Here is a 26,194-nt window from a genome sequence, read left to right as displayed (position 1 = left end):
AAAACACCAAAAGCAATGGCAACAAAAGCCAAATTGACAAATGGGATCTAATTAAACTAAAGAGCTTCTGCACAGCAAAAGAAACTACCATCAGAGTGAACAGGCAACCTACAGAATGGGAGAAAATTTTTGCAATCTACTCATCTGACAAAGGGCTAATATCCAGAATCTAAAATGAACTCAAACAGATTTACAAGAAAAAAACAAACAACCCCATCAAAAAGTGGGCGAAGGATATGAACAGACACTTCTCAAAAGAAGACATTTATGCAGCCAAAAAACACATGAAAAAATGCTCATCATCACTAGCCATCAGAGAAATGCAAATCAAAACCACAATGAGATACCATCTCACACCAGTTAGAATGGCGATCATTCAAAAGTCAGGAAACAACAGGTGCTGGAGAGGATGTGGAGAAATAGGAACACTTTTACACTGTTGGTGGGACAGTAAACTAGTTCAACCATGTGGAAGTCAGTGTGGCGATTCCTCAGGGATCTAGAACTAGAAATACCATTTGACCCAGCCATCCCATTACTGGGTATATACCCAAAGGATTATAAATCATGCTGCTATAAAGACACATGCACACGTATGTTTATTGTGGCACTATTCACAATGGCAAAAACTAGGAACCAACCCGAATGTCCAACAATGATAGACTGGGTTAAGAAAATGTGGCACATATACACCTTGGAATACTATGCAGCCATAAAAAATGATGAGTTCATGTCCTTTGTAGGGACATGGATGAAGCTGGAAACCATCATTCTCAGCAAACTATCACAAGGACAGAAAACCAAACACCGCATGTTCTCACTCATAGGTGGGAATTGAACAATGAGAACACTTGGACACAGGAAGGGGAACATCACACACCGGGGCCTGTTTTGGGGTGGGGGGGAGAGATAGCATTAGGAGATATATCTAATGTAAATGACGAGTTAATGGGTGCAGCACACCAACATGGCACATGTATACATATGTAACAAACCTGCACGTTGTGCACATGTACCCTAAAACTTAAAGTATATTAAAAAAAAAAAAAAGAATGAAAGTCATAAGGTCCTTCCATTATACATGAAGTAGTATACTATTCATTGAGGGTAGACTAAGTTAAAAATGCATATAGTAAACTAGAACAATCACCCCTACAAAAAAACAAAAAGAAGTATAGCTCATAAAATGAAGATAACATAAAAAACTAAAAAATACTCAGTTAATCCAAAAGAAAGCAGGAAATAAAAAACAAAAGAATGACAGAATAGCAAACAAGCAAGATGGCAGATATAAACCCAACCAAATAGAATAAATGAAATTAAAATAGTTTAAACCCTACAATTTAATGGTAGAGCTTGTCAAATTAAATTAAAAAAGAAAATCCAAACCATATACAGCTTATAATAAAACACAGCTTAAACATAATGATACAATAGGTTTAAAGAAAAATGAAATAAAGTAGTTGCTATACTCATATCAGATAGATTTTTGAGACAAGGAATATTACCAGAGACAAAGACATACATGCCATAATAATAAACAGGCTAACTAATCAAGAAGATACATAATAATACTAAGAGATTCAAAATATAACAAAACTGAAAATATTGACAGGGAAAATGAAAAATCTATAAATATAGTTGGATATTTCAAAAAGCTTCTCAGCAATTGATAGAATCAGTAAACAGAATATCGGCAAGGATGCTGAAGACTTGAATACACTATCAAGCAAATTTACATATTATTTACAGATCACTGCACAAAAAAAGCAAACTTTTCAAGTATTTATGCAATATTCACCAGGAAGACCTAACACCTAAGTTATGAAGCATGTCTTGGTAAATGCGAAAGGTCTGAAATCATACAGAACAGGTCCTTTGGCCAACATTGAATTAAATTAGAAATGAATAATAAAAAGATATCTAAGAAATAACCAAATCTTTAACAATTAAACAATACTTCTATTTAACATATGAGTCAAAGAAGAATACACAACAAAAACTAGGAAATATTTTAACTGAATGAAAAGGTATATACAACCTATCAATGTCTGTGAATGCAGGTAAAATAGTACTTAGACAAAAATCTGTATTTTAAATACATCGAGAACAATCTGAAATTAATTATCTAAACTTCCACCATAATAAGCTAAAAAAAGAAGAGCAAATTAAACCTAAAGTAAGTAGAAAGAAGGAAATCATAAAAGACTGGAATTTAATGAAACAGAAAAACAGACAAAAACTGAGAAAAAGCAATTTGAGAAAAATGAAGCTGAAGGATGATTCTTTAGAAAAATGAGAAAAATTAATAACACAGGTAGAACAATCAGGAAAAAAGAAGACACATTTTCAGTATAGAAAATGAAAGACAGTAAATCACCACAAATCCCACAGATATTAAAAGGTTAACAAGAAAATATTACTTAAAAAAAACAAAAACAAAAAGAACCCTCTGGCTATAGATTCAACAACTTAGATGAACCATTCCTTGCTAAAGATGAATGGTTAGTTTAATATTCAAAAATTAATCAGTGTAATGTAAATCAATACCACACCCACTAGGAAAAAGACAGACTAACAGGTATTGGCAAGGACATGGAGCAACTGGAATTAATTTTTTTTTTTTTTTTTGAGACGGAGTCTCACTCTGTTGCCCAGGCTGGAGTGCAATGGCGCAATCTCAGCTCACTGCAACCTCCGCCTCCTGGGTTCACCCAATTCTCCTGTCTCAGCCTCCTGAGTAGCTGGGATTACAGGCACCTGCCACCACGCCCAGCTAATTTTTTGTATTTTAAGTAGAGACGGGGTTTCACCCTGTTGGCCAGGCTGGTCTCTGACTCCTGACCTCAGGTGACCCACCCGCCTTGGCCTCCCAAACAAAGTGCTGGGATTACAGGCATGAGCCACTGTGCCCGGCACAGCTGGAACTCTTATACATTGCTAGTAGGACGTAAAATGGTGTAGCCACTTTGGACAACAGTCTAGCAATTCTTCAAAATGTTAAAATAGAATTACCATACAACTCAGCAATTCTACTCTTAGGTAAAGACACAATAGAAATGAAAACATACGTCCACACAAAAATTTGTACATAAATGTTCATAACAGCATTATTTATAATAGCCAAAAAGTGGGAAAATGTCAGATTTGAACTAATGAACAGACACAAAGATGTGACATATTCATACAATGGAATATTATTTGGCAATGAAAAATAAAGGAGTATTGACCACAGATAAACCTTGAAAACATTATACTAAGTGAAAGAAGTTAGTTTATAAAAGGCCATATGCTATATGGTTCCACTTAAATGGAATATCCAGAATAGACAACTCTATAGAGACATTGTTAAGATATCAATTCTAAGCTGATCTACGTAATCTCACTCAAAATCCCAAAAGGTACACACTAATAAACTGACTGCCCTGCAGATGCTGTCCTGGACCTGCCAGCTGCACAGATGCAGATACTCTGCTATGCCTGTAACATCGGGGCAAAGTGAAAGTGGCTATTTCTACACTCAGTGTTCAGAAAACCGTGAACAACAAGAATGGATAATAGCCTGACATTTCTTAGGGGAACAACAACAAAACTGAGTCTAACATTTATGTGGAATTGCAAAGGACCTAGAACAATTTTGAGAACACAGTTGAAGGACTTACACTACCTGATAATTTTAAGACTTACTATAAAGTTACAGAAATCAAGAGTGTGCCATGAGTGAAAGGACAGATACATAGATCAGTGGAACAGAATAGATTCTAGATAGATTCACATGCTATATACGTGGCCGATAGGTTTTTGACAATGGAGGCAAAGTAATTCAATGGGGAAAGGATAGTCTTTTTAACAAATGGTGCTGAAAAACTAGATATACGTATTTTTTAAATAAACCTTGATATTTACCTTCCACCATACAGAAAAACTAAATGAAAATGGATCATAGATTTAAACATAAAAGCTAAAATTATAAAACTCCTAGAAAATAACACAGGAGAAAATTTTTGTGATCTTAGGATAAGCAAATATTTTGTTTACATGCAACACAATTGTATACATAAAAAATCATGAAATGATACACAGGAAGCATAAATCATAAAAAAAGTAAATTAAATTTCATCAAAATTAAAACTCTCTGCTCTTCAAAGACATCATTAAGAAAATGACAAGGTAAGCCACATACTAAGATAAAATATTCACAACACATATATTTAACAAATTCAGTATCCAGAATATATAAATAACTTACAAATCAATAAAAAGAGTTAAGGGGCAGAATATTTCAACCGAGCCTTTATCAAAGAAAATATACAAATAGCAAATAAAAATATCAAAAGACAGGAGACACCACTAGTCACAGGAAAATGCAAATTAAAACCATCATGAGATACCACTACTACACATTGACTAGAATGGCTAAAATTAAGAAGAATGAAAATACCAAGTGTTAGCAAGGGTGTGGCAAAAGTGGGACTCTCTCACAGTGCAAAATGGTTCAGTCATTTGAAAAACTGTATGGCAGGTTCTTATAGTTACATTTACCATATGACCAGCAATTCCACTCCACCCAAGAGAAATGAAAACATATGGTTACATAAAAATCTGTGAACCCATGTTCATAACAGCTTTACTGATAATAAAAAAACTGGACACAGTCCAGTTGTCCATTAACAGGCGAAGGGATATACAAATTGTGGCATGGCTATAAAGCAGAACACTGCTTGGCAATAAAAAATAAATTCACTGGCCGGGCACGGTGGCTCATGCCTGTAATCCCAGCACTTTGGGAGGCAGAGTCGGGCAGATCACAAGGTCAGGAATTCAAGACTAGCCTGGCCAGTATGGTGAAACCCCATCTCTACTAAAAATACAAAAATTAGCCGGGCATGATGGCGGGCACCTGTAGTCCCAACTACTCGGGAGGCTGAGGCAGAAGAATCGCTTGAACCTGGGAGGCGGAGGTTACAGTGAGCCGAGATTGAGCCATTGCACTCCAGCCTGGCCCACAGAGAGAGACTCTGTCTCAAAATAAATAAATAAATAAATAAAACAAAATAAAAAATAAATGCACTACTGGTAAAAGCAACAACATGGAAAAATCTCAAAAGTATTACGCTAAGTGGCAGATGCCATACGTAAAACACTACATACTATACAATTTGTGTAATTCCATTTATGTGACAGTCTAGAAAAGGTAAAATTATAGGGACAAAAAAAGAGATCAGTGTTTCCTGAGGTCTTAGAGTAAAGCAGAGGGAATATACAGCAAAGGGGCACTGGAACTTTTGCTGATGAAGGAAATGTTCTACATTTCAGTTAGAGCAATGGCTAAATGACAATATACATTTGCCTAAATTCATCTAACTATACACTTTTAAAGGATGTATTATACGTAAGTAAATTTTACATCAATAAAAAGGGCACATACAGAAAGTGACAAGCCATTGGATATAAGGAAACTATACAAAAACCAGTTGTATTTTTCTGTACAAGCAACTAATAAAAATTGACATTTTAGAATAAAACATCGTGTACCACTGCATCAAAAAAATCAAAGAATAACTCTTTAAAAAGATGTGTGAGACCTTCACACTGAAAACTGCAAAACATTACTGACAAAAATCAAAGACGAAAAAAGGGATAAACCACATTCATGAACTGGAAGACTCAAATACTGTACAGATATCAACTATCCCAAAATTGATCTATAAATTCAATGTAATCCCAATTTAAAAACTTATGTGGAAATACAAAAGGCCTAGAAAAAACAAGTCAACCTCAATAAACAAAACCGGAAGAACTATATTACCAGACAGCAAGACCTATTATAAATTACTCATGAAGTACTTAAGACACACATTATTTATCCTGCTCAACGGTAAATAATAGCCCAATGGAACAAAACAATGTCCAGGCCTATACATGTACAATTAGCTGATTCTCAGCCAAGACTTCTGACAATTCAGTGGGAGAAGGGATGGCATTTCAATAAGTTGTGCTGCATCAATTGGTTATTCATATGGAAAAAAAACAAGACAATCTTGTCCTCTACCTCACAACATATGCTAAAATCAATTCCAGATAAACTGTACATCAAAATTTAGGAGCAAGAACAATAAAGTTTTAAAAGAAAACAAGAGAAGATCCACATGATCTTGAAGTAGACTAAGGCAAAGCACTGATCAAAATGAAAAATGTAATGAATTGGACTATTTTAGGAACTTCTACTCTTTAATGATGCCATTAAGAGAGTGAAAAGGTGAAATTAGAAATGTACATACATCCAGCAAAAGATTTTTATCCAGGAAATTTCAATTACTCCCACAAATAAGAATAAAAATAGACCCACAGAACAGAAGAATTGGACATAGATTTAAACAGGTATTTCACCAAAGAGGACATCCACATGGCCAACAAGCATATAAAATTTATAAGTCATTAAGGAAATGCAAATTAAAATAACAAGGTACCAACATGGATCCACTAGAATGGCTAAAATGGAGAGTTAACAATGGTGATGTTGTCAAGGGTGCAGAACAACTGACACCCTCATACCCTCATGATGAAAGTGTACATGACTACTGAATTTGGGGCTGTATCCATGAAAGCTGAATATCTGCAAATATATAACACCAATTCCATTCCTGTATATATATATCCAACAGCAACATGCACCTATGTGCACCACAAGATACATAAAAGATTATTTGTAGCAGCATTATTAATAGAGGAAAAGTGGGAACAAAATGAAATGTTTATTAAACACTGAATGGATAAGATGATACGTTTATACAATGGAATACCATATAGCAACAAAAATGAAAAAAATCATGACCATATAAAAAAACATGAATGAATCTTATAATGTTGCACAAATGAGGGCAGGCACAAAAGAATACATAAGCTATTGGCCCTTTATTTAAAGATCAAACATACGCAAAATGAACATATGGGGTTAGAAGTCAAGATACTGGTCAAATGTGAGAATGAAGTAGTGAATGGGAGGGGGCAGATAGGGCTTTTGGGATGCTGGTAGTGATCTCAGTAGTGGCTACAATGACATTTCACTTTATGAAATTTACTTTGTGATAATTCACCAAACAATACACTTATAATTTGTGTGTTTTAATGTTTGCATGTTATTCTCCAAGTTTTTAAAAATTAGGCAATTCTATATGTTAATAGAAAGAACTCCAATATATGTGTGTGGTTTAATGAAAAGAACCAACCATTAAATAGTGCACTACAGAGAATACTATCATTTTGCAAAAACAGTAATGAAAAGGATATATGTTTGTGTACAATAATCATAATGGCAACATTTACTGAAAGCTAACTACTTGCTAAGGTACTGTGCTAGGCACTTTTCATGCCTTTTATCATTTATTCCACTCAGCATTATGAAGTAGGTAGTAATTATAACCCTTATTTTATGATGGAGAAAATTGAGGTACAGAGATATCAAGTAACGTGCCCACAGTCACCAAGCCACAAAGCTGAAAAATGGGCACTGTAACCCAGGCTCTCCAGATCCACTCTTCCCCACCACACTCTCCCTAGATAGGCACATGAGAAACTGGCAATGGGGTGCCTCTGAGAAGGGATCTGGGGATTGGAAGGCAGGCTGAGAGGAAGGCTGGCTTATCATAACATACTGTAGGTACCTTTTGAAGGAATACATTTGCATGTCTTATCTATTATCAAAAATGTATTTATTTACAATATTTTTCTATGGTTTATAATTTCTGAGCTCCACAAAATTGCTTTATCCAGAAGGTAAGCATAACTCACTGTTTTATTACTTTACCTGATTTAGGATGCAAAGCATCGCATTGGGCATTGTACATGTGTACAAATTCTTGGTGCCTTTTAATGAGCTGTTGTTTATTTCCTTGAATAGATAATCCATGCTCTTTTAGCTTTTTCTTTAAATCACGATCAGAGAGCAAATTATATACAGTTTTGGGCAGCGGCTTCCTTTTGTGAACAGAACTGAAAAGGGGGGAAGATCCCTGATGATTATTGTGAATTATCAAATGCTTTTCATGTAAAATGGCAAATAAATTCTGATTCAACACCTGGGTGACTGGTAAAATAGTAGAACCATTAGATTAAAAAGGGGAGAGAAAAATCAAGTTTGCGGATAAAGTTGAGTGTCTGACATTATGTATCTGAGGTGCTGGTGAGACATTCAGACACAGGGGCCTAGGTGGCACCAGAAGTGAGAGACTTGGGTCTCAAAAAGAGGTCAGACCTAAAGAGGCACACTTAGAAGACATATATGTAACGCTTGTGGAATATGCTATGAGGACCTCACTTAGAATCACACTTACATAGACCTATTCAATTTTCCACCTCTTTAAAGCATGCTAGAAATTCTAGTGGGCTAACATTCAAGCTACATAAAAGTACCAATGACTTGAGACAAGTCCATAAACAGGAACTTCTTAGTGAGTTTTAATTCATTTCATCTGATTATAGCAGGTTCTCTACCTGGCTCAGCTTTATGGCAATTAGATGCTTAACAAAAATATGCTGAAGGAGGTCATTACACTTGCTATCATTTCAAAATAAGAATAGCAAAGATTCAGGTGAAAATTAACAGAAACTTGAAATAATAGGTTTATCCAAAAAACAAGTTTTTACAAAGGATTTGCATATAACTAGCTCACACAAGGCTGTCCCAAACGTTAGCATACCTAAGAAGCACCTAAAGAGTTTATTTAAAATGCAGATTCTCCATCCCGTTCTCCACACCATCCACCAACTGGGGTTCAGGTCTGAAGTGGAGCTCTAAAATCTCTATTTTCAACAAGGTTCTCCAGAGTAAATCTGATATAAACGGTCCAATAATCAAACAGAGAAATATTACAGTCAGGTATAGACTGAAAACAATAAAAAATTTCTCTGTTAACCAACAGAGCCATTCCCCAAATAAATTATGTCTTTTATGCTGTATTAATAAAGTCTAAAAGCCAGAAATAACTAACTAACTGTGAAAAGATCTGCAAACTCTCGATAGATTATATTTTTCTGAAAATTGCTCTACTTATAATGACAACCCATCGGACTCTACAAGATTTATAAAATTATGGCAAAATGAAATCTCAGTAGGTAGCAACAGCTGAATCATTTTGTGTTTACAGAAGCACACAGGGAGAGATGATTCATTAAGTCTGCATCTAAAATATTTGTTTTATCAAGGATAGATGATTAAACTGTGACTGTGAAATTCCAGTGAAGAAACGTACTGTTCACTGGCATTTACAATAAAAAGCACCACCAGAGATCAACAATTTCTATCAGGAATTTTAAAACATGAAACCTGATAAATGTTTCCCCAAACACGAAAATGACATTGATTTTTCTTCCATGATTTAGTGCAACTGAGTAATACATTTAAGGGGCCTCAGAATCTGAGGCAGTTCTGACATGGTTTTATATAGAAGGGTTAAGGGCTGCCACTCACATTCAGCAGATGGCCTGTCAGAATATTGTGGAGGAGACAGGAAAACTCGCAGGGCCTCTTCTCTATGACCTGACTCTGGGGCCAGGATACAACTAAAGAAGGACATGGCCCAGTGTTGTCTTCAGAATGCCACAAACACCAGTTTTGTAAGATGGAAGTGATGAGACAGAAAGGCTTGGCGGTCAAATAAATTTAGGAATTACTGAATTAAACAAAACCTAACAGTTACCCTTAATGTAGGACTTCTCAAAGCCTTTAACACACTAAGAAGGGGATCCAGGAGACAGTGCTTGTAAGTTCACTACAGAGCACTGGCAGGACTATAGTATTCTTTGAAGCAGGAATTTAAACCACTATTAGAACTTAATTACACATGGACGAGTATGTCTTTAAATAAACTGACAGCATCAGAAATGATGTATCAGAAATGTATTCGAACTGATGGATGGATCTAGAAAAAGGGGAGTCCATGCAAGATAATCAGTGCAGATTCCTTGCTCTTCCAAAAGAATATACTCAGCTTCTATGTTCCCAACTCAGGCATTTCTAAAGAGAAAAGCAGGTCATCAAACTCTTCTGGTTTATGGGAAATAATCCTTAGGACTATTCATTTACTCCAAATCACCACTAAGCAACCTAAAAATCTAAATTTTCTTCTCATTAACAAACTCACCTACTAGGTGGGAGTACTGTGCATGCAAAACTGCCTCAGGTTTGGACTCAAGTATGTCTACCTTAATAAAGCACCATTGTGTCTTATATGTTAGCTTTTGTATGTGGTAACAGTATGAATCTGACCCTCGAAATCTGCATTCACTCCAAATTTACTCATAAAAATTAAGTGATGTATTTTCTTTAATCACAAAAAATAATACTATGGGTCTGTCTTATTAACATGGTTTTTGGAAAATACTCTTCAAAGTCCTTCAAAACAGACTGAACATAGAAGCAAATCATTCTTTCATCCCCACTTCCCAGATACCATTAATTTCTTCAGCTTCCCTCCTCTTCTTTTCCAAATCTCTCTGAATTATCACCTATTATCTTCCCCTTGCCTCCTGCTTCAGAAGGGTCCTTTCTGCATGTCAAGGATAACCTCATTACTGGGCTCTTGGGCTCCTCACTTTCTTCCATTTATCCTCTGCTCTCTCCCTGGAAATAGTGGAAGGAAAGAGACTGAAGGCTTAAACTCCTATTTTTAAAAATAACATCCCTTGATCTTTATGCCACTCACTGCTTCTCCAAAACTACCATCTCATCTTTCTTCCTTCATCACCAGACTCATCTAAATTGTGTCTTCTGCTTATTATCCACTGATTCCTTAATGCCTTGCAATTTAAGTTTGACTAGTATTTCATTCCTGAACAACTTATATGTATAATAATAGTGGACTAGTATAAGAAATTACAGTTATTTTCATGTACAAGGGAGGCAGAATAGCACGGTTGTTTAGATGCAAATACTGAGCTGACAATTTATTAGTTACAATACCTGGATGGTGTGGGGGTGGGGTGGGGTACGACATTATATTTCATATACGCATTTTTGTACCTTTTTATATCATATATATTTATATAATTTCCTAGTCAAAAATTTTTGAAAAATTCGATTTTAAATTTTAAAACTTCCAAGCATCCTAAAGATCAGAGAAAGATTTTTTATATTTTATATTCAGAGTCTAATCTTGCTTTCTTTGGCCAAGAGGCTTTTTGGTAGTTTTAAAAATCTAAGAGAAAAAAACAAGTTTAAAAAGAATTGAATTTGAAGTCACTAATTTCTTATTAAGTCAAAATTTAGTAGCAGTTCAAATATTCAATATAGCTAATCATATTTGGCAAAGTGGGAATTGAAGAAAGAACAGAGAAGAGGGATTGGAAGAAGTGGCCAACAGGAGTAAAGAAGAAAGCAAGTAAGAGCAGGAAATACAGTCACCAGGATAAAATGAATACTGTAATTTTCCCCCAAGTTTATAAAGCACAAGAGGCACCCAGCTAAAGTAGCTCAATGGTTCTGCTCAACTTCCTTACCTTCTGAGGCTTTCCTTCTTCTCTTCGCGTGATAAACAGCTGTCTAAATGCTTATTAATGTGACTTTCCGGAATGTTAACCCCGCAAACAGGACAATCCACTGTATTTTTTAAAAAGAAAAAGAGAAACTTTATTAATTGTAGAAGGGGCAAAAGTATGTAAAGTGGCATCTTTTCAGCAAGTAAAGTGAAAAAGAATTCCAACTTAACATGCACTTAGAAAAGTAGAAAAGAAAAAGAATGGCCCATTGGGACAACAGGAGCGGAACAGACTGGTTACTGGGTAATGGCTAAATTGTGGGAAGTCACACAATTGAAGTCCTGGTCCCAGAGAAAGAGACTGCAAATAAGCTTGAAAGTTCGTTTATTAAAAATGCTTCGGTTAAATCTTTTCTACCAAGGTATGACCAAACTACAGAACTAATCTTAAATTTTCCCAAGCCTTAGGAGCTATCCATGTTTAGCACAGAAGCAATAGTAACGACTTAAGTAAGACACACCTGGCCCAGGGGCTGAGTGAAGGAAAGGTAGTTTAATAATTTATTGAGTTCAATTTGTCAATGGTTACAAATTTGTTAATTTAGCTCTCACTTATAATTCTATATATAATGTTAAAATTAAGGCACACCATCATTCTCAAACTATTTCATAAAGTTGCAGGGATCTGTGGGGGTATCTCGGGGCCTATAGACCACCATGGATAATAGGCAGAAGGAGGTCAGGTGGAACAGAACAATCTGTTTTATCTATTTTATATGTTATGGTTTATCGTAAAATTTCATTTGGGAAAAAAGGTTCTGCTGGGGAAAAACAGTTAACCATCAAGCTAAAAAATACTACAATAAGAACTGTCAATTGGTAAAAAGACTAAGGATAGACACAGTAGAAAATATAAGTGAAATTTATATATCTTTAAAAGATGTAAACACGTTAAGTACTAATAAACTAATTTCAATCTAAGTTTAATAAACACTCACATCTCTGCACTGTGTGTGGTATGGGTATACCAAAGATGTCTAAGAGTTTCTGCCTAAAAGGTGCTCTAAACTTCACTGGAAAGAAGACACAGAAACAAAAAGTTAAACAAGCTGACATATTCATCAAACAGTTAAGCAAATGGGATACAAAACAGCCCAGAAAACAAGTGCTATAGCACTTTTGTGATGTGAGACAGTGTTTTCTAACATAACAAATGAATAGTGAGGATCTGGACAGAGTCTGGAAAGGTATAGAACAGGGGCCGGCAAACATTCTTAGTGAAGGGCCAGGTAGTGAAGAGCCAGGTAGAATTTAGACTTTACGGATCCTATGGCCTCTGTCACAACCATGCAACTCTGCCACTGTAGCATGAAAGCAGTCACAGAGAATAGGGGGGGTATGTGAACTTTTATTTACAAAACAGATGGCAAGCCAGATTAGATCTGCCAGTTGTAGTTTGCCAATTCCTCAGTGTACTGGAGGAACAGTGGGGAGGCTAGAGCAGGACTTCTGAGAGAGAGAGGTGAGCAATAAGGCGGGATGATTAGGTTAGGCCTCAAATTGTCAAAGGCTTTACATGGCAGGCAGAACAGTGAGGAGGCATTCAAGTGGTGGTAAAATAAGATAAAAAGAGCTTTTCAAGATTAAATGGGAACTGATATGTTGAATGGGGGGAAGAAGGATTAAAAGCTGAAAACAGAAAGCTACTGCCATACTTGAAGCCTGAACTAATTAAAATTGTTTCCTTTTTGTAGCAGTCAGCCTGAATTCCTATTTCTGAGAGAGAAAGAGAACAAACATATCTACAACAATGTCTGAGGTTTGTGATATGGTAAAATCTGGTTTGTCCTTAACCATTCCTTCCCCCTCAAAGATGCTGCCTATTTATTCTATGTCATGTGGATGAAAAGATTTCCATATTTCCACATATGAAAATAACTTCCTACCTTTAGTAACTTGTTTCAAAGTGGATGTCGAGGGTGTCTCAGGACGCTTAGCCTCTGAGGGATCTGGAGCGATCTCTTCTACAGAACGTGTCTCTTTGGTCTTTGCAGCAGGGCTTGCCTCTTTTTGAGGGCTGAATTTGCTTTTATTTTCTTTTATCAACAACTCTGATGTAGAACCACTCATTTCTCTGATCAAGAAATTATCCATTAACCTGCTCCCCTGCTTTAAAGACTGTCTGGAGGCTACAGGAGTATATACTTTGACAGCAAGATTCTTTGAAGAGGAAGAAGCAGGAGATTTGGGTGGTGACTCTAAAGCAAACTGCAACAGATGATTCCTTGAAGCACAAAAAACACAACAGACAATTAAGATATCCAATTTTATATAATAAATTAACTGACATAAGCTGTTTTCCCAATTAACCTTATTTTCTGAAATACAGGACCTATACTATAATGACAACCAAACCAAAGTTTCTTCTAGTATAACTCAAAGCAATAAATCTAACTTAAAAGGCAGTTAATGTGTCAATAAAACAAAATGAAAGGAAATCAGCTTTAGGACACAGAGAATAGCTTATGTGAGACCTAATCTCCAACCATAAGTAACTTTAAAATCTGAACAAAATATACTGATATAGTCTAGATGTTGTCTCCACCAAATCCCACGATGAAATGTGATTCCCAATGTTGGAGGTGGAACCTGGTGGAAGGTGACTGGATCATGAGGGCTAATTTCTCATGAATGGTTTAGCACCATTCCCTTAGTGCTGTCCTTGTAATAGTGAGTGAGTTCTCATGAGATCTGTTTTAAGTGTGGCACCTCCCCCTTCGTCTCTCTTGCTCCCACTCTCACCACACGACATGCTGCCCCTGTCTTTTGTTTTCCACTGTGACTGTAAGCAGCCCAAGACCTCACTAGAAGCCAAGCCGATGGCTTGTACAGCTGCAGAACCATGAGCCAATTAAACCTCTTTTCTTTGTAAGTTACCCAGCCTCAAGTTTACTTTATAGCAACGTAAGAACGGCCTAACATGCATAAAAAACAACTCTTTGTAGGCACTGGACTGAAATCAACACAAGGCTGCAATCCCTGAAAGAGAAGAAAACATGAAGTAATCCAACAATTCCCCCAAGACTTTACCCTGGAAGCATTTTCTAGGAATGGGTACTAAAGTGAAGTCTAAACAGGAAACATTGATCTTACTTGTTAGAGAAAATAAGAGATCAGAGTTCTGAACAAAACTGGCCAGGATTGAGGGGTCAGAGTGCTTTGACATGTGGCAGCCACTGAAAGGAAACCCCAGAAGTCTGCTTAGAAATTCACATCCATTCCTGCTCATTTCCAGGGCTGCACATGATTAGACAAAAACACAGGAGACCCACTAGGAAGCTAATACTGGTAAATTAAAATCCCGAACGTCAGTGCTGGAAAGTTAGTTGTTCGCATTGGAGCCCAGCCAAAGCTGAGAAATCTTGGTAAGATCATGGACATTCAAGTGACACCCCACAAAGGCCACACCTTACAACAATGGACCACACTGAAGAAATATAAACAAAGCTCAAACAGACCTAACCTAAGAAAACATTATACCAGGCCTTGACAGAACAAAGATGAAGAGCTGGTAATTTAACTGTCTGTTAGAACAAAACGTGACATCTTTCAAAAGAAGACAATTCACAGCTTCTACAACATTTCAACCACAATGTTCAGCACACATTTTAAAATTATTGAACATGCAAAGAAGCAAGAAAAAGTAGCCACTAATCAAGAGATAAAATATTCAATAGAAGCAGACACAGAGGTAATCCAAAGAATAGCATCTCTAGGAAAGGACTTCAAACTATGATAAACATGTTAAAGAAAAAAAAAAAGAAAAGGGATAAAAAGATAGTGTATTATGAGAAATAAAATCCATAAGAAAAGAATAAAATGAACATTCTACAACTGCAAAATACCATATCTAAATTGGATGAGTATAACAATACACAATACAAACTTGAAGGCAGGTCAATAGAAAATATACAAACCAAGCACAGAGAGAAAAATTAATTTAAAAGACAAACACAAAAAAGTATGAGATATTGGGCATAATTAGAAGCCCAGAAGGAATAGAAAGAAAGAGTGGAAAATCAGCAATACTAGAAAAACCAATGGCTGAGAATTTTCAAATCTGACAGAAAAAAAAAAATCAACCCATAGATTCCACCACTACCGAATTTACATGAAACTCAACAACAGAAAGATAACTAGAAAATCTCCAAATGTTAAGAAATAAAGCACCACACTTCTAAATAACCCCACATGTCAAATTACAATGAAAACTAGAAAATATTCTAAACTGAACGATAGCATGAAGGGTTGCCAAAACTGTCCCTGGAGGGAAAATTATTGAAAATAGAAAAAGTAAAAACCACTACTCTAAGCTTCCAACTTAAAAGGTTAGGAAATGAACAGCAAACTAAACCCAAAGAAGAGAGGAACTAATAACAGATACTAGTGAAACAGAAGAGATAGCAAGAGAAAACAAGCAAAGCCAAACGTTGGTTCTTTGAAAAAATTAACAAAATTATTAATCCCTACTAAGACTGAACAAGAAATAAATGAGAGAAAATACAAATTACCAAAACAAAGAATTAAAAGACCTCATTACAAATCCTATAAAGAAGATAATTAGAGGATATTATGAACACTTTAAAACAACAAATTTTAAGTTTTAGATAAAATGGACAAATTCTTTTAAAAGCGCTATTCATCAAAACTGACAAAGAAACAGAAAACCTGAAGAGCCTTTATTATCTATTAAAGAAACAGAAGCTATAATTTAAAACTTTTCCACAAAGAAAACTCCAAGCCCAGATGGCTTCACTAGTAAATTCTACCACATATTTAAGGAAGCTTTGTTTATATTTCTTCAGTGTGGACATGATGGCACATACCCATAGTCCTAGCTAATTGGGAGGCAGAGGCAGGAGGATCCCTTAAGCCCATGAGTTCGAGGTTACAGTAAACCATGATCATGTCACTGCACTGCAGTCTGGGCAATAAAGCAAGAAGAAGAGAGGAAAGGAAGGATGGGAAGGAAGGGGAGGGAGGAATAGAGGAGGGAGGGAGGAATAGAGAGGGGAAGGAGAAAGGAGGGGGGAGGGAGAAAGGAAAGGAGGGAGGAAGAAAGGAAAAGAGGGAGGGAGGAAGGAAGGAAGGAAGGAAGGAAGGAAGGAAGGAAGGAAGGAAGGAAGGAAAAGTCTTGTCCACCTGTTAACTGTACAATAACCTTACCTCTTCAGAATGGGGCTAAGAATCAAGAGTCAAAATAGGCCTTTGGGTAGACATGGGCAGCCATTAAATCTATGCAATAAATTCCATGGACTTCTGTAACTAAAGTCCTGCAATGCTTGTTCTGATCAGAAACATGTAAACAGCAGTCTAGAACCATTTGCCTAAACAAGCAGAGGCCCACCCAAACACAAATTCTTTTTACAGCACCTTAGGGTATCAACACTGTTGAAAATATAGGCAATATATAATAATAATAATAGGAATATTTTTAGGTTCCTTTGTTCTTGGTATTATGCTGGATATATTTTACTATAGCTCTTTATTTCTAATCCTCAAGGTATTGACAGTATTATTCTCATTTTTTAGATGAGGAAACAGGAGCCAAAGAGGTTAAATACCTTGATCACAATCATATTAGAATTAGGAGGGCCTACACCAATGCCCAGTTCTGCCTGAATTCAACATCACTATGCTTTAAACTGTACAATAAAAAAGGTGAAATTATATTCTATTTCCTTTTTGTGAGCTGCTGAGGGAATTTTACTTCAATTGTCATCTAAAATGTTTAAATTCTTAAACTTGGAGTATTTGCAGAAAAACTTATCCCTTAATGGTGGACAAACAAAAGCAATAAGTGATGCTCTCTACTCTTAATTCGTAAAAATAATGATAGAGATGGACACTGGCTACAAAAACAGAGAAACAATATTCACTTAAGTCAAGAATGATGCCACACTTAGACAAAAATATTCTAATAAATGTTCAACAACAGGTTAAGAACATTGTTTTAAATAAAACTAAGTCAAGGAAAAAAATCATGTGTTCTTTGAAAATAAAAGTAAAAGGTCAGATGAAAATATAAGAGCTGTATGTCAGCCTCGTATCTGAAAACCTCTAAAATTATTTCCAATATCCCTTTTATATTATTAAATTTAGAATATCAAATATTTAAAAATCATAATGGCACATAAAATGACAATGACAAATGAGAATGCCAAGAAGAAATGAAATTGACACACAATATAAATACCTTACATTTTGGTCATAGGATTAAACGTCCTCTCTCATAAATCTTAAACCACAGTTCAAACAAGTAATGAAATTGATTAGCTTGAATTTCATCCCTCCTAAGTTTGCAAATGAAGTACCACAACACTTTACACATGACAAATGTTCACCACAAGGATGATGCTAGGAAGAGCAGGAATTCCAAGAAGGCAAAGAGAGAGAGGAACAAATGATATAAACCATCCCAAATCTACAAATAATGCTTCCCACCCTACCACACCCAATATAATGAATAATTAAATCACCTATTCCTTTCGGGAAGGAGAGGGGACAGAGGAGGGCTCAACCATTCCATGACCTCCCTTTAAGTTATACCAAAAGGTCTGTGAATCCAAAGACCCTGACCACTTCTCTTCAACAAACAGATGCTGTTATTTGCAAGGCTTCCTTTATCCTAGCAGGGAAGTTGTTATGCTTTCAGTACTAGCTGAGGAAAAAAATAAACCTTGAGAAAAACAGGCAATAAATTCCCTTTTAAAGGCATGGCCCCATCGTCTTATAGATTTCAAAAACTAACTGGTGAAAAATGTTAAGGAAAACAGTAGCTTTAATGGGGAAAATCAGATAATTTTAAAGTTTCTTAATCTAGGAAATATGCCATTTTTTTAAACTATACCATCTTTTTTTCCTTAAGGAAATAGCTAACCAGGCAATTTCTAGGATGTGCATGAAGTTAGCTCAGAGTACAGTCGGCCCTTCACATCTGCCAGCTCTGCATCTGTGGATTCAACTAATCACAGAACAAAAATGTTTAAAAAATAATAAAAGTAACAATACAACAATGAAAAATAATATAAATTTTAAAAACACAGTATGACAACGATTTATATCGCATTGTATTAGGACTATAAGTAATCTAAAGGTGATTTAAAGTATAAGGGAGGATGTGCATATGCAAATACTATGTCATTTTATGTCAGGGACTTCAACATCCACAGATTTTGGTATTCTCAGGGGTCCTGGGACCAATCCCCTTTACTGAGAGACAACTGTACTAAATTTGATCATTTTTAGAATGCAAACCAATAAAGAAATGTGCAATTTTATTGAAAGAAATCTGTTTACATTTTTAAAAGCAACATAAGGTACCTCCAAGAATGTTCCAACAAGCCTAGAAGTCCCATCCAGTCACATGCCGTATAATGATGCTTTGTTCAACAAGAGACCAAATACACAGTGGTGGTTTCATTAGACGATAATGGAGCTGAAAAATTCCCATTGCTAAGTGACATCTTGATAATCCTAACCCTGTGTGGGCCTAGGCTAGTGTGTGTGTTTCCATCTTCCCTTTTTTTTTTTTGAGACGGCGTCTTGCTCTGTCGCCAGGCTGGAGTGCAGTGGCGTGATCTCGGCTCACTGCAACCTCCAACTCCCTGGTTCAAGCGATTCTCCTGCCTCAGCCTCCCAAGTAGCTGGGATTACAGGCGTGTGCCACCATGCCCAGCTAATTTTTGTATTTTTAGTAGAGACAGGGTTTCACCATGTTGGCCAGGATGGTCTCGATCTCCTGACCTCGTGATCCACCCACCTCGGCCTCCCAAAGTGCTGGGACTACAGGCGTCAGCCACCGAGCCCGGCCTCCATCTTCATTTTTAAGAAAAAGTTTAAAAAGGAAAAAATAATAACAATTTTTAAAAATAGAAAAAAACCTCACAGAATAAGGATATAAAGAAAGATGTTTGTACAGCTATATGATGTGTTTGTGTTTTAAGCTAAGTGTTATTACAAAAGAGTCAAAAAGTTAAAAAAAGTAAAAGTTTACAAAGTGTAAAAGTTATAGTAAGGTTAATTATTGAAGAAACTTTTTTATAAATTTAGTGTGTAGTCTAAGTGTACAGTGTTTATAAAGTCTACAGTAGTGTATGGTAATGGCCTAGGCCTTCACATTCACTTATCACTCACTCATTCACTCATCCAGAGTAACTTCCAGTCCTGAAAGCTCCATTCATAGTAAATGCCCTATAAAGATGTACCATTTTTTATCTTTTATACCATATTTTCCCTGTACTTTTTCTATGTTTAGATACACTAATAGGTACCATTGTGTTGCAACTGCCTACCGTATTAGTTATAGTAACATGCTGCACGGGTTTTGTTACCTAGGAGCAATAGGCCCTGCCATATAGACTAGGAGTGTAGTAGGCTATACTACATTGGTTTGTGTAAGTACACCGTATGATGTTCACACGGCAACCAAATTGCCTAATGATGCATTTCTCAGAACATATCCCTTTTAAGCAACACATGATTACACTTAACTACAGGGGCACCTGACCACTATCTAAACACAATACGTCCTTCATAAAAATTCTTGCTTGACTTGCATGATTAAAACTAAAAGTAATCCAAGATATTGAAACATGCCTTTTCATATCCCTTTGGGTGACCAAACTCACTTTCACACATTCATGCATTTGACAGGAAGTAAAGTTGCATATCTGAGCTTTATAAAGTACAAGCAATTACATATTTCAAATGCCATACCATTTAATACATGCTGAATAAATCAGATTAAGAATTAATAGATTAATATATAGCAGAATCAATTATAGATATGGGTATATACAGGAGTTAGTACATACATATATATAACATACATATATTACTTAGCTCTGTCCATTGAGAGGGCCTAGAAGCAATGACACCCCAGTAGCAACAAGCATACCCAGCACCAGATCCTGGTCTCTAAATACTATTCTCCAGGAAGAGGAGCTCCTTGGAGAAATGGCTGATTCTAGGGCTCGGGCAGGAAAAGGAGTATCTTTAGAGCACCCAAAAGTAAGTAAGTCCTCAAATCTGCATTTTAACTCTTAATTATTCTATACTACAGGAGAATTTCTGTTAAGTAAGGGAAGAAAATCTTACTCTAGTAAATTTTCCATGTGTGAATAATGACTACTGTTACTTCCCTTCTTTGACTATAAAATATGCAACCCTGCATTCCCTAATCCAAAGGTGCACAAAGTGAACAGAGAACACATATAAAAGGCAAAAGTAGTTAGAGGTTAGTCACAAAATTAAATCATACCGTGCAAAATTCAAGCTTTTTACCAGTTCATCTAATATGCGGTTATTTTTCAGATCCGGCTCTGTGACAGTCTAGAAAAAACAAACAACAGATGGAAAAAGGTCAAAAACAATAATCAACTTGTCATAATCTTGTTTTTGAAAATGTCTGACCCATCCTCCTGAGGTTCTCCATCCCACTAAGTCTTCTAAGGCAGCCTCAAAATAAAGTTCATTTATCTCATGCTAATATGAAATTTTAAAATAGTGTATCAGTATCTGCTGACTGGAAGTCTGATAAAAGCTCTCCAAAGCTTCTCTTATAATCATATATACTCTGTACTGAGTACAATCAAACCTAATATAAGCAAGAATCTTTCTTCAAAATGCCAGCACTCAGCTTTCTCAAAAATTTCTCCAGAAAAACAGAAGAGAAATGTTCTTTTAAGTTCTAACACTGGGAGAGGCACTAAGTGTTCAAGGAGAACTTTAAAGTAAGATTGGTTTTCAGGAATGCAAGAGAAAAGTGACAAACCCAGTACTTATTTGGCATGAATGGTACACAGTTTATCTCAGCGATGAGACCATCTTGTCAAAAGCAGTGTAACATATTGTAAAGATCTTAGACTTAAAAGCCAAATCACAAAATTTCTTACATAGAGAAATAGTTCGAAAGGTTCAGTGACACCCTGACACCACATACCTACCAGAGAGGCAAAACTAACCAAACTCCTTACCTAGTCCTAGTGTCGGCTCTGTCAGACCTCACTTGTCTCTTCTTTCTTTATTCCCACTTATGTTTAATTACCCTTTTAGTCTACTTTTCCACCTGTTCCCACTACTTGAAAAGTTTCAGAAACAATAACAACAAACTTCCTAGTGTTTTCCCTGAAGCTCTGGTAGGGGAAAGATGTAAGGGAACAGGTAGGCCGGATTAAGCCCAACAGCCTGCATATTTACCTTCTACACAAATACTTAGACAGTTCTTTGCAAATGAATAATCCTACCATCAGAGTTTCTACCAAAGTGAGAAATTATTAAAAATTAGAAGCCATAAAAACATGGGTCATAAGAATTAAAGAGTGCTACATCCTGAACTTAAAATTAGTTTTTACTTCCTAAAATACATTTAGGTTTTCAGAAATCTTAACAAAAAAACTGAACAAAGCCCAGCTCTTCTTACATGTACTTTAGAGGTCCTTTCTGAAAACGTCTTTCATATAGCTTAACTCAATAACTACCCATCACCCTATATATACACAGGCTTTTATGCATACACAAAGCAGAAATATTTGCAGCAGTCAGTAAGTTTTAAAAAAAAGGAAACAAAAACTCACCACACAGCAAGTTGGACACTGAGTTTTATAGGACAGAAATTTTCTTATACAGAGAGAGCAGTCTGCAAAACACAAAGTGCAACATAATGTTAATTAAGCTATATTAATAATACAGGAATATGATTTCTAACAAAATCTTAAGCCCTAGACTATTTCCATCATCTAAGGTATATCATCATAAGCTTAAATTTCTAGTACCTCTACTCTATGCACACTTACACATGTGATTAAACAGCATTTTAAGGAAAGGAAAACATAAATATTATAAGTCCTTAGGATACCACAACTACACAAGCAACATACATCACTCTGTGTCTTCCATCTGCAAAACACAGGAAACATACACTTGGGCTGGGTACTGTATAAACCTGCCAGATATCTCTACTGCTTATCATTTGAAAATGTAAATTTTGAAATAATATATATACACATATTAAGAAAAAATATATACCCAGGTTATCACATTAGGGACTTCTATATCTTAATTCTGTAAATAATGTCCTCTGTCCCACATTTAAGAAGCACTTTTGTGGCAGGCACTAAGAACAATATATATATAAAGGAAGGTTCTTGACCTCAAGGAGCTAATAAAATAGTGAAGCAATTACAGCATAATTCAGCATAATATATCCTAACAATTTAAGCAGGAAATGGGCATAAACTAAATTCACCACACTCAAGGCAGTGTAAAATGTTCTCCCAGTGAAAGAAAAAGCAGATGTGACTAACAGAATGGTACCTTACTAATTAATTACCTAAGCTAATTTACTAGTAGCCCAAATTCAGCTGGATTCTGTTTAGTTGAGGAGGAGACAGTATAATTTCAGTATACTGTATAAATTCAGGATTCTGTTTAGTTGAGGAGGAGACAGTATAATTTCAATGGTATGGATATCCAGGAAATAAGCAAGTCTTGCCAGCCTAAGTAAGAGCACCCCAGGAGGAAAAACTAAGAAACACATCATGAAAAGGATAAAACAGACAACAAGTTGAGTTCTTTTAGGAAGCAAAGATGAATACAGGGGACCAATCCAGCATGTAAGGGGCTTGGAAGTCACCACTCTGTCCTAACAAGTAAAAAGCTGAACAAACTGAAAAACCAACAACTTTTCGTAGATCCAGCAGAAAAGCAGGGTCACAGGGCAAACTGCTCCCCACGAACTGGAGAGAGAGAGGGGTAATACAGACAATCACAACTTAACTGGAACAGAAACCCACAAACAGAAACCTCCATGGGAACCAGAGAAGAAACCTGTGCTGGAACCAGTGCTGGGGTGGGAGAACCTGAGCTGTAATTGATGAATTGCTGGTGGCTCAGTGTGGGCGAGTCTGAGAGTTAAAAACTCCAGGGAACCTTGTCATTGCAGGCATGGGGAGGATGTCCTCACACTTCTGTGACTTTTAGTTCCAGGAGTTCTTCAAAGATCTCACAGTGAATATTGGAGAAAAACCCCCTAGTCCTTCCGGGAGTAGGAGGGTAAAAGTAACCATTTCTAAATAAGCCAGAGTAGTCTGGTTTTTTTGTTTTTGCTTTTTTTTCCCCTTCGAGATGGAGTCTAATTCTGTCACCCAGGCTGGAGTACAGTGGCGCAATCTCGGCTCAATGCAACCTCCGCCTCCTGGGTTCAAGTGATTCTCCCACCTCAGCCTCCCGAGTAGCTGGGATTACAGGTGTGCACCACCACACCCAGCTAATTTTTGTATTTTTAGTAGAGATGGGGTTTCGCCATATTGGCCAGGCTGGTCTCAAACTCCTGACCTCAGGTGATCGCCCACCTCGGCCTCCCAAAGGGCTGGGATTACAGGTGTGAGCCACTGCACTGGCCCAGAGTAGTCTGTTCTTAACAAAGCCCTCCTTCAGGAGAAACTATTTTACCAGAGCCTAATCTACTGGAGTTTTATCAGAGCCCAGCTGACTCTGGAAAAAGGAAATACACAACTCCAGCCCTCTAGCCATCCTGTCCCATCTAAGGAGGGGAAAACTGAGGCGCACTAGTGACATTCACAGTCCAGGGGCAAAGTTCACTAAAAGACCTAAATCATAGGACTATAGAATGTGTCCCCTCTGCCCATACCTAAAGGCCTATTTACTGTAGTTCCTTTTACCCAGTACATCATTTCCAGTTATTAAGAAAAAAACCACAAGTAAAAACACACAGTTTGAAGAAACTGAGCAAGCATCAGAACCAAAGTCAGAAATACCAGAAATGTTGAAATTATCGGACCAACAATTTTTAAAAATTATATGCTAAGGGCTCTAATGGAAAAAGTAGACAACATGCAAGAACAGATGGGAACATAAGCAGAGAGGTGGAAATTCTAAGGAAGAATCAAAAAGGAATGCTAGTGATAAAAAGAACCGCTATAACAGAATGCCTTTGATAGGTTCATTAATAGATCGAACATGGCTGAGGAAAGAATCTCTGAGCTTTAGGACATGTCAATGGAAACCTCCAAAACTGAAAAGCAAAGAGAAAAAAAGACAGGAAAAATGGAATAGAATATCCAAGAACTGCAGGATGACTACAAAAGATGTAACATACACATAATGGGAATACCAGAAAGAGAAGAATGAAAGGAACAGAAGAAATAATAATGGCTAAGAATTTCTCCAAATTAATGTTAAACACTAAACTACTTATCCTGGAAGATTGGAGAACACTAAGCAGGATAAATGCAAAAACAAAACAGACACCTCAGCCAATCATATTGAAACTACACAAAATCAAAGATAAAGAAAAAATCTTGAAAGAAGCTGTAGTGGGGGCCTTACCTACAGAGGAGCAAAGAATGACACCTGACTTCTCACCAACCACACAGAGAGTGCACTGAAATATTTAGTGTTGAGAGAAAAACATCACCAACCTAAAACTATATCCTGAGAAATCATCCCTCAAAAGTGAAAGAGAAATGAGGACTTTCTCAGACAAATACAAATTGAAGGAATCTGTTTTCAGTAGACTTCCCTTGCAAAAAAATGCTAAAACAAATTCTTCAGACAGGAAGAAAATAATTTAGGTCAGAAACTCCAATCTACATAAAGAAAGGAAGAGTACTGGAGAAGGAATATGTGAAACTGTAATAAAAACTTTTTCTTGTTAATTTAACAGATAACAGTTTGTACAAAAATAATAACGAAGTATTCAATTATGGAAGCTTATTATGTATACGCGTATAAAAATGCATGCTTATGAATGCTTATGCATAAGTGAAATGAATGACAGCAATGGTACAAAAGACTACAGGAAAGCATTTCTTAGCTTGAGCTGCCATAACAAAATACCACAGACTTGGCAGGTTAAACAACAGAAATTGTTTTCTCATGGTTCTGGAGGCTAAAAGTCCAAGATCAAGGTGCCAATATGTTAAGTTTATGCTGAAAGCTCTCTTTCTGGCCTATAGACAACCACCTTCTCACTGCGTCCTCCCATGAGGGGGTGAGGAGAGACCATAAGCTCTGGTATCTCTTCTCATACAGACACTAATCCCATCACTAGGGCTCCACTGTCATGACCTAATTTAAACCTAATTATCTAGGCCTCATCTTCAAACACCAACACATTGGGGTTGGGGCTTCGACACAAGACTTTAGGGGGGATAAAATTCACTCCATGGCATTCCACCTTTAACCTCCCAAATTCATGTTCTTCTCAAATGCAAAATACATCCATCCCATCTCAACAGCCCCAAAAGTCTTAACTTATTCCAGTACCAACTCTAAAGTCTAAAATCTAAAGTCTCATCTAAATATCACCTAAATCAGATATGGATGAGACTCAAGGTATGAATCATCCTAAGGCAAAAATTCCTGTCCAGACTCATTCTCTTAATTATCAATGCTATTCTCTTTATACTACAAGAAGTCTCCTGAGCAATACTGTAAGTCAAGAAATCCTAAAACCTAGCTGCTCAGCTCAGTCACCTAGGGAGATTTATGTTGGTTTTAACTTAGTTTCCCAGGCTCTACCCCCAGTCATAGTGATTCAATGGATTTTGGTCAGTAAATCACATACTTAATATGTGATATTGATTCAACAACAGCAACAACTTTTAAAAAATTAATAAGTTGTTACTATTAAGTTG

The 26,194-nt window shown here is 36.4% G+C and overlaps 1 protein-coding gene and 1 non-coding gene across 3 annotated transcripts in view; one reads left to right on the top strand and one right to left on the bottom strand.

Moving 5' to 3' along the window:
• Positions 1-26,194, bottom strand: part of RAD18 (RAD18 E3 ubiquitin protein ligase) — an 86,054-nt gene that overhangs the window by 48,839 nt on the left and 11,021 nt on the right. Inside the window, exons 3-8 of one of the 2 annotated variants that reach the window (XM_054550277.2) lie at positions 22,112-22,173; positions 20,797-20,867; positions 13,421-13,758; positions 12,473-12,547; positions 11,497-11,596; positions 7,808-7,992 (exon numbers count right to left, since the gene is read on the bottom strand). In XM_054550277.2, coding sequence (XP_054406252.1) covers positions 7,808-7,992; positions 11,497-11,596; positions 12,473-12,547; positions 13,421-13,758; positions 20,797-20,867; positions 22,112-22,173 — 831 coding nt within the window. 2 annotated transcript variants of the gene reach the window in all.
• LOC112132900 (small nucleolar RNA SNORA43) lies at positions 3,434-3,571 on the top strand. Its single transcript, XR_002914602.1, has one exon. It is a non-coding gene; the product is annotated as a small nucleolar RNA SNORA43 (small nucleolar RNA).

This window comes from Pongo abelii, chromosome 2, assembly GCF_028885655.2.
Source record: "Pongo abelii isolate AG06213 chromosome 2, NHGRI_mPonAbe1-v2.0_pri, whole genome shotgun sequence".
Classification (NCBI taxonomy): domain Eukaryota; kingdom Metazoa; phylum Chordata; class Mammalia; order Primates; family Hominidae; genus Pongo; species Pongo abelii.
This window is presented reverse-complemented; position numbering and strand designations above follow the sequence as displayed.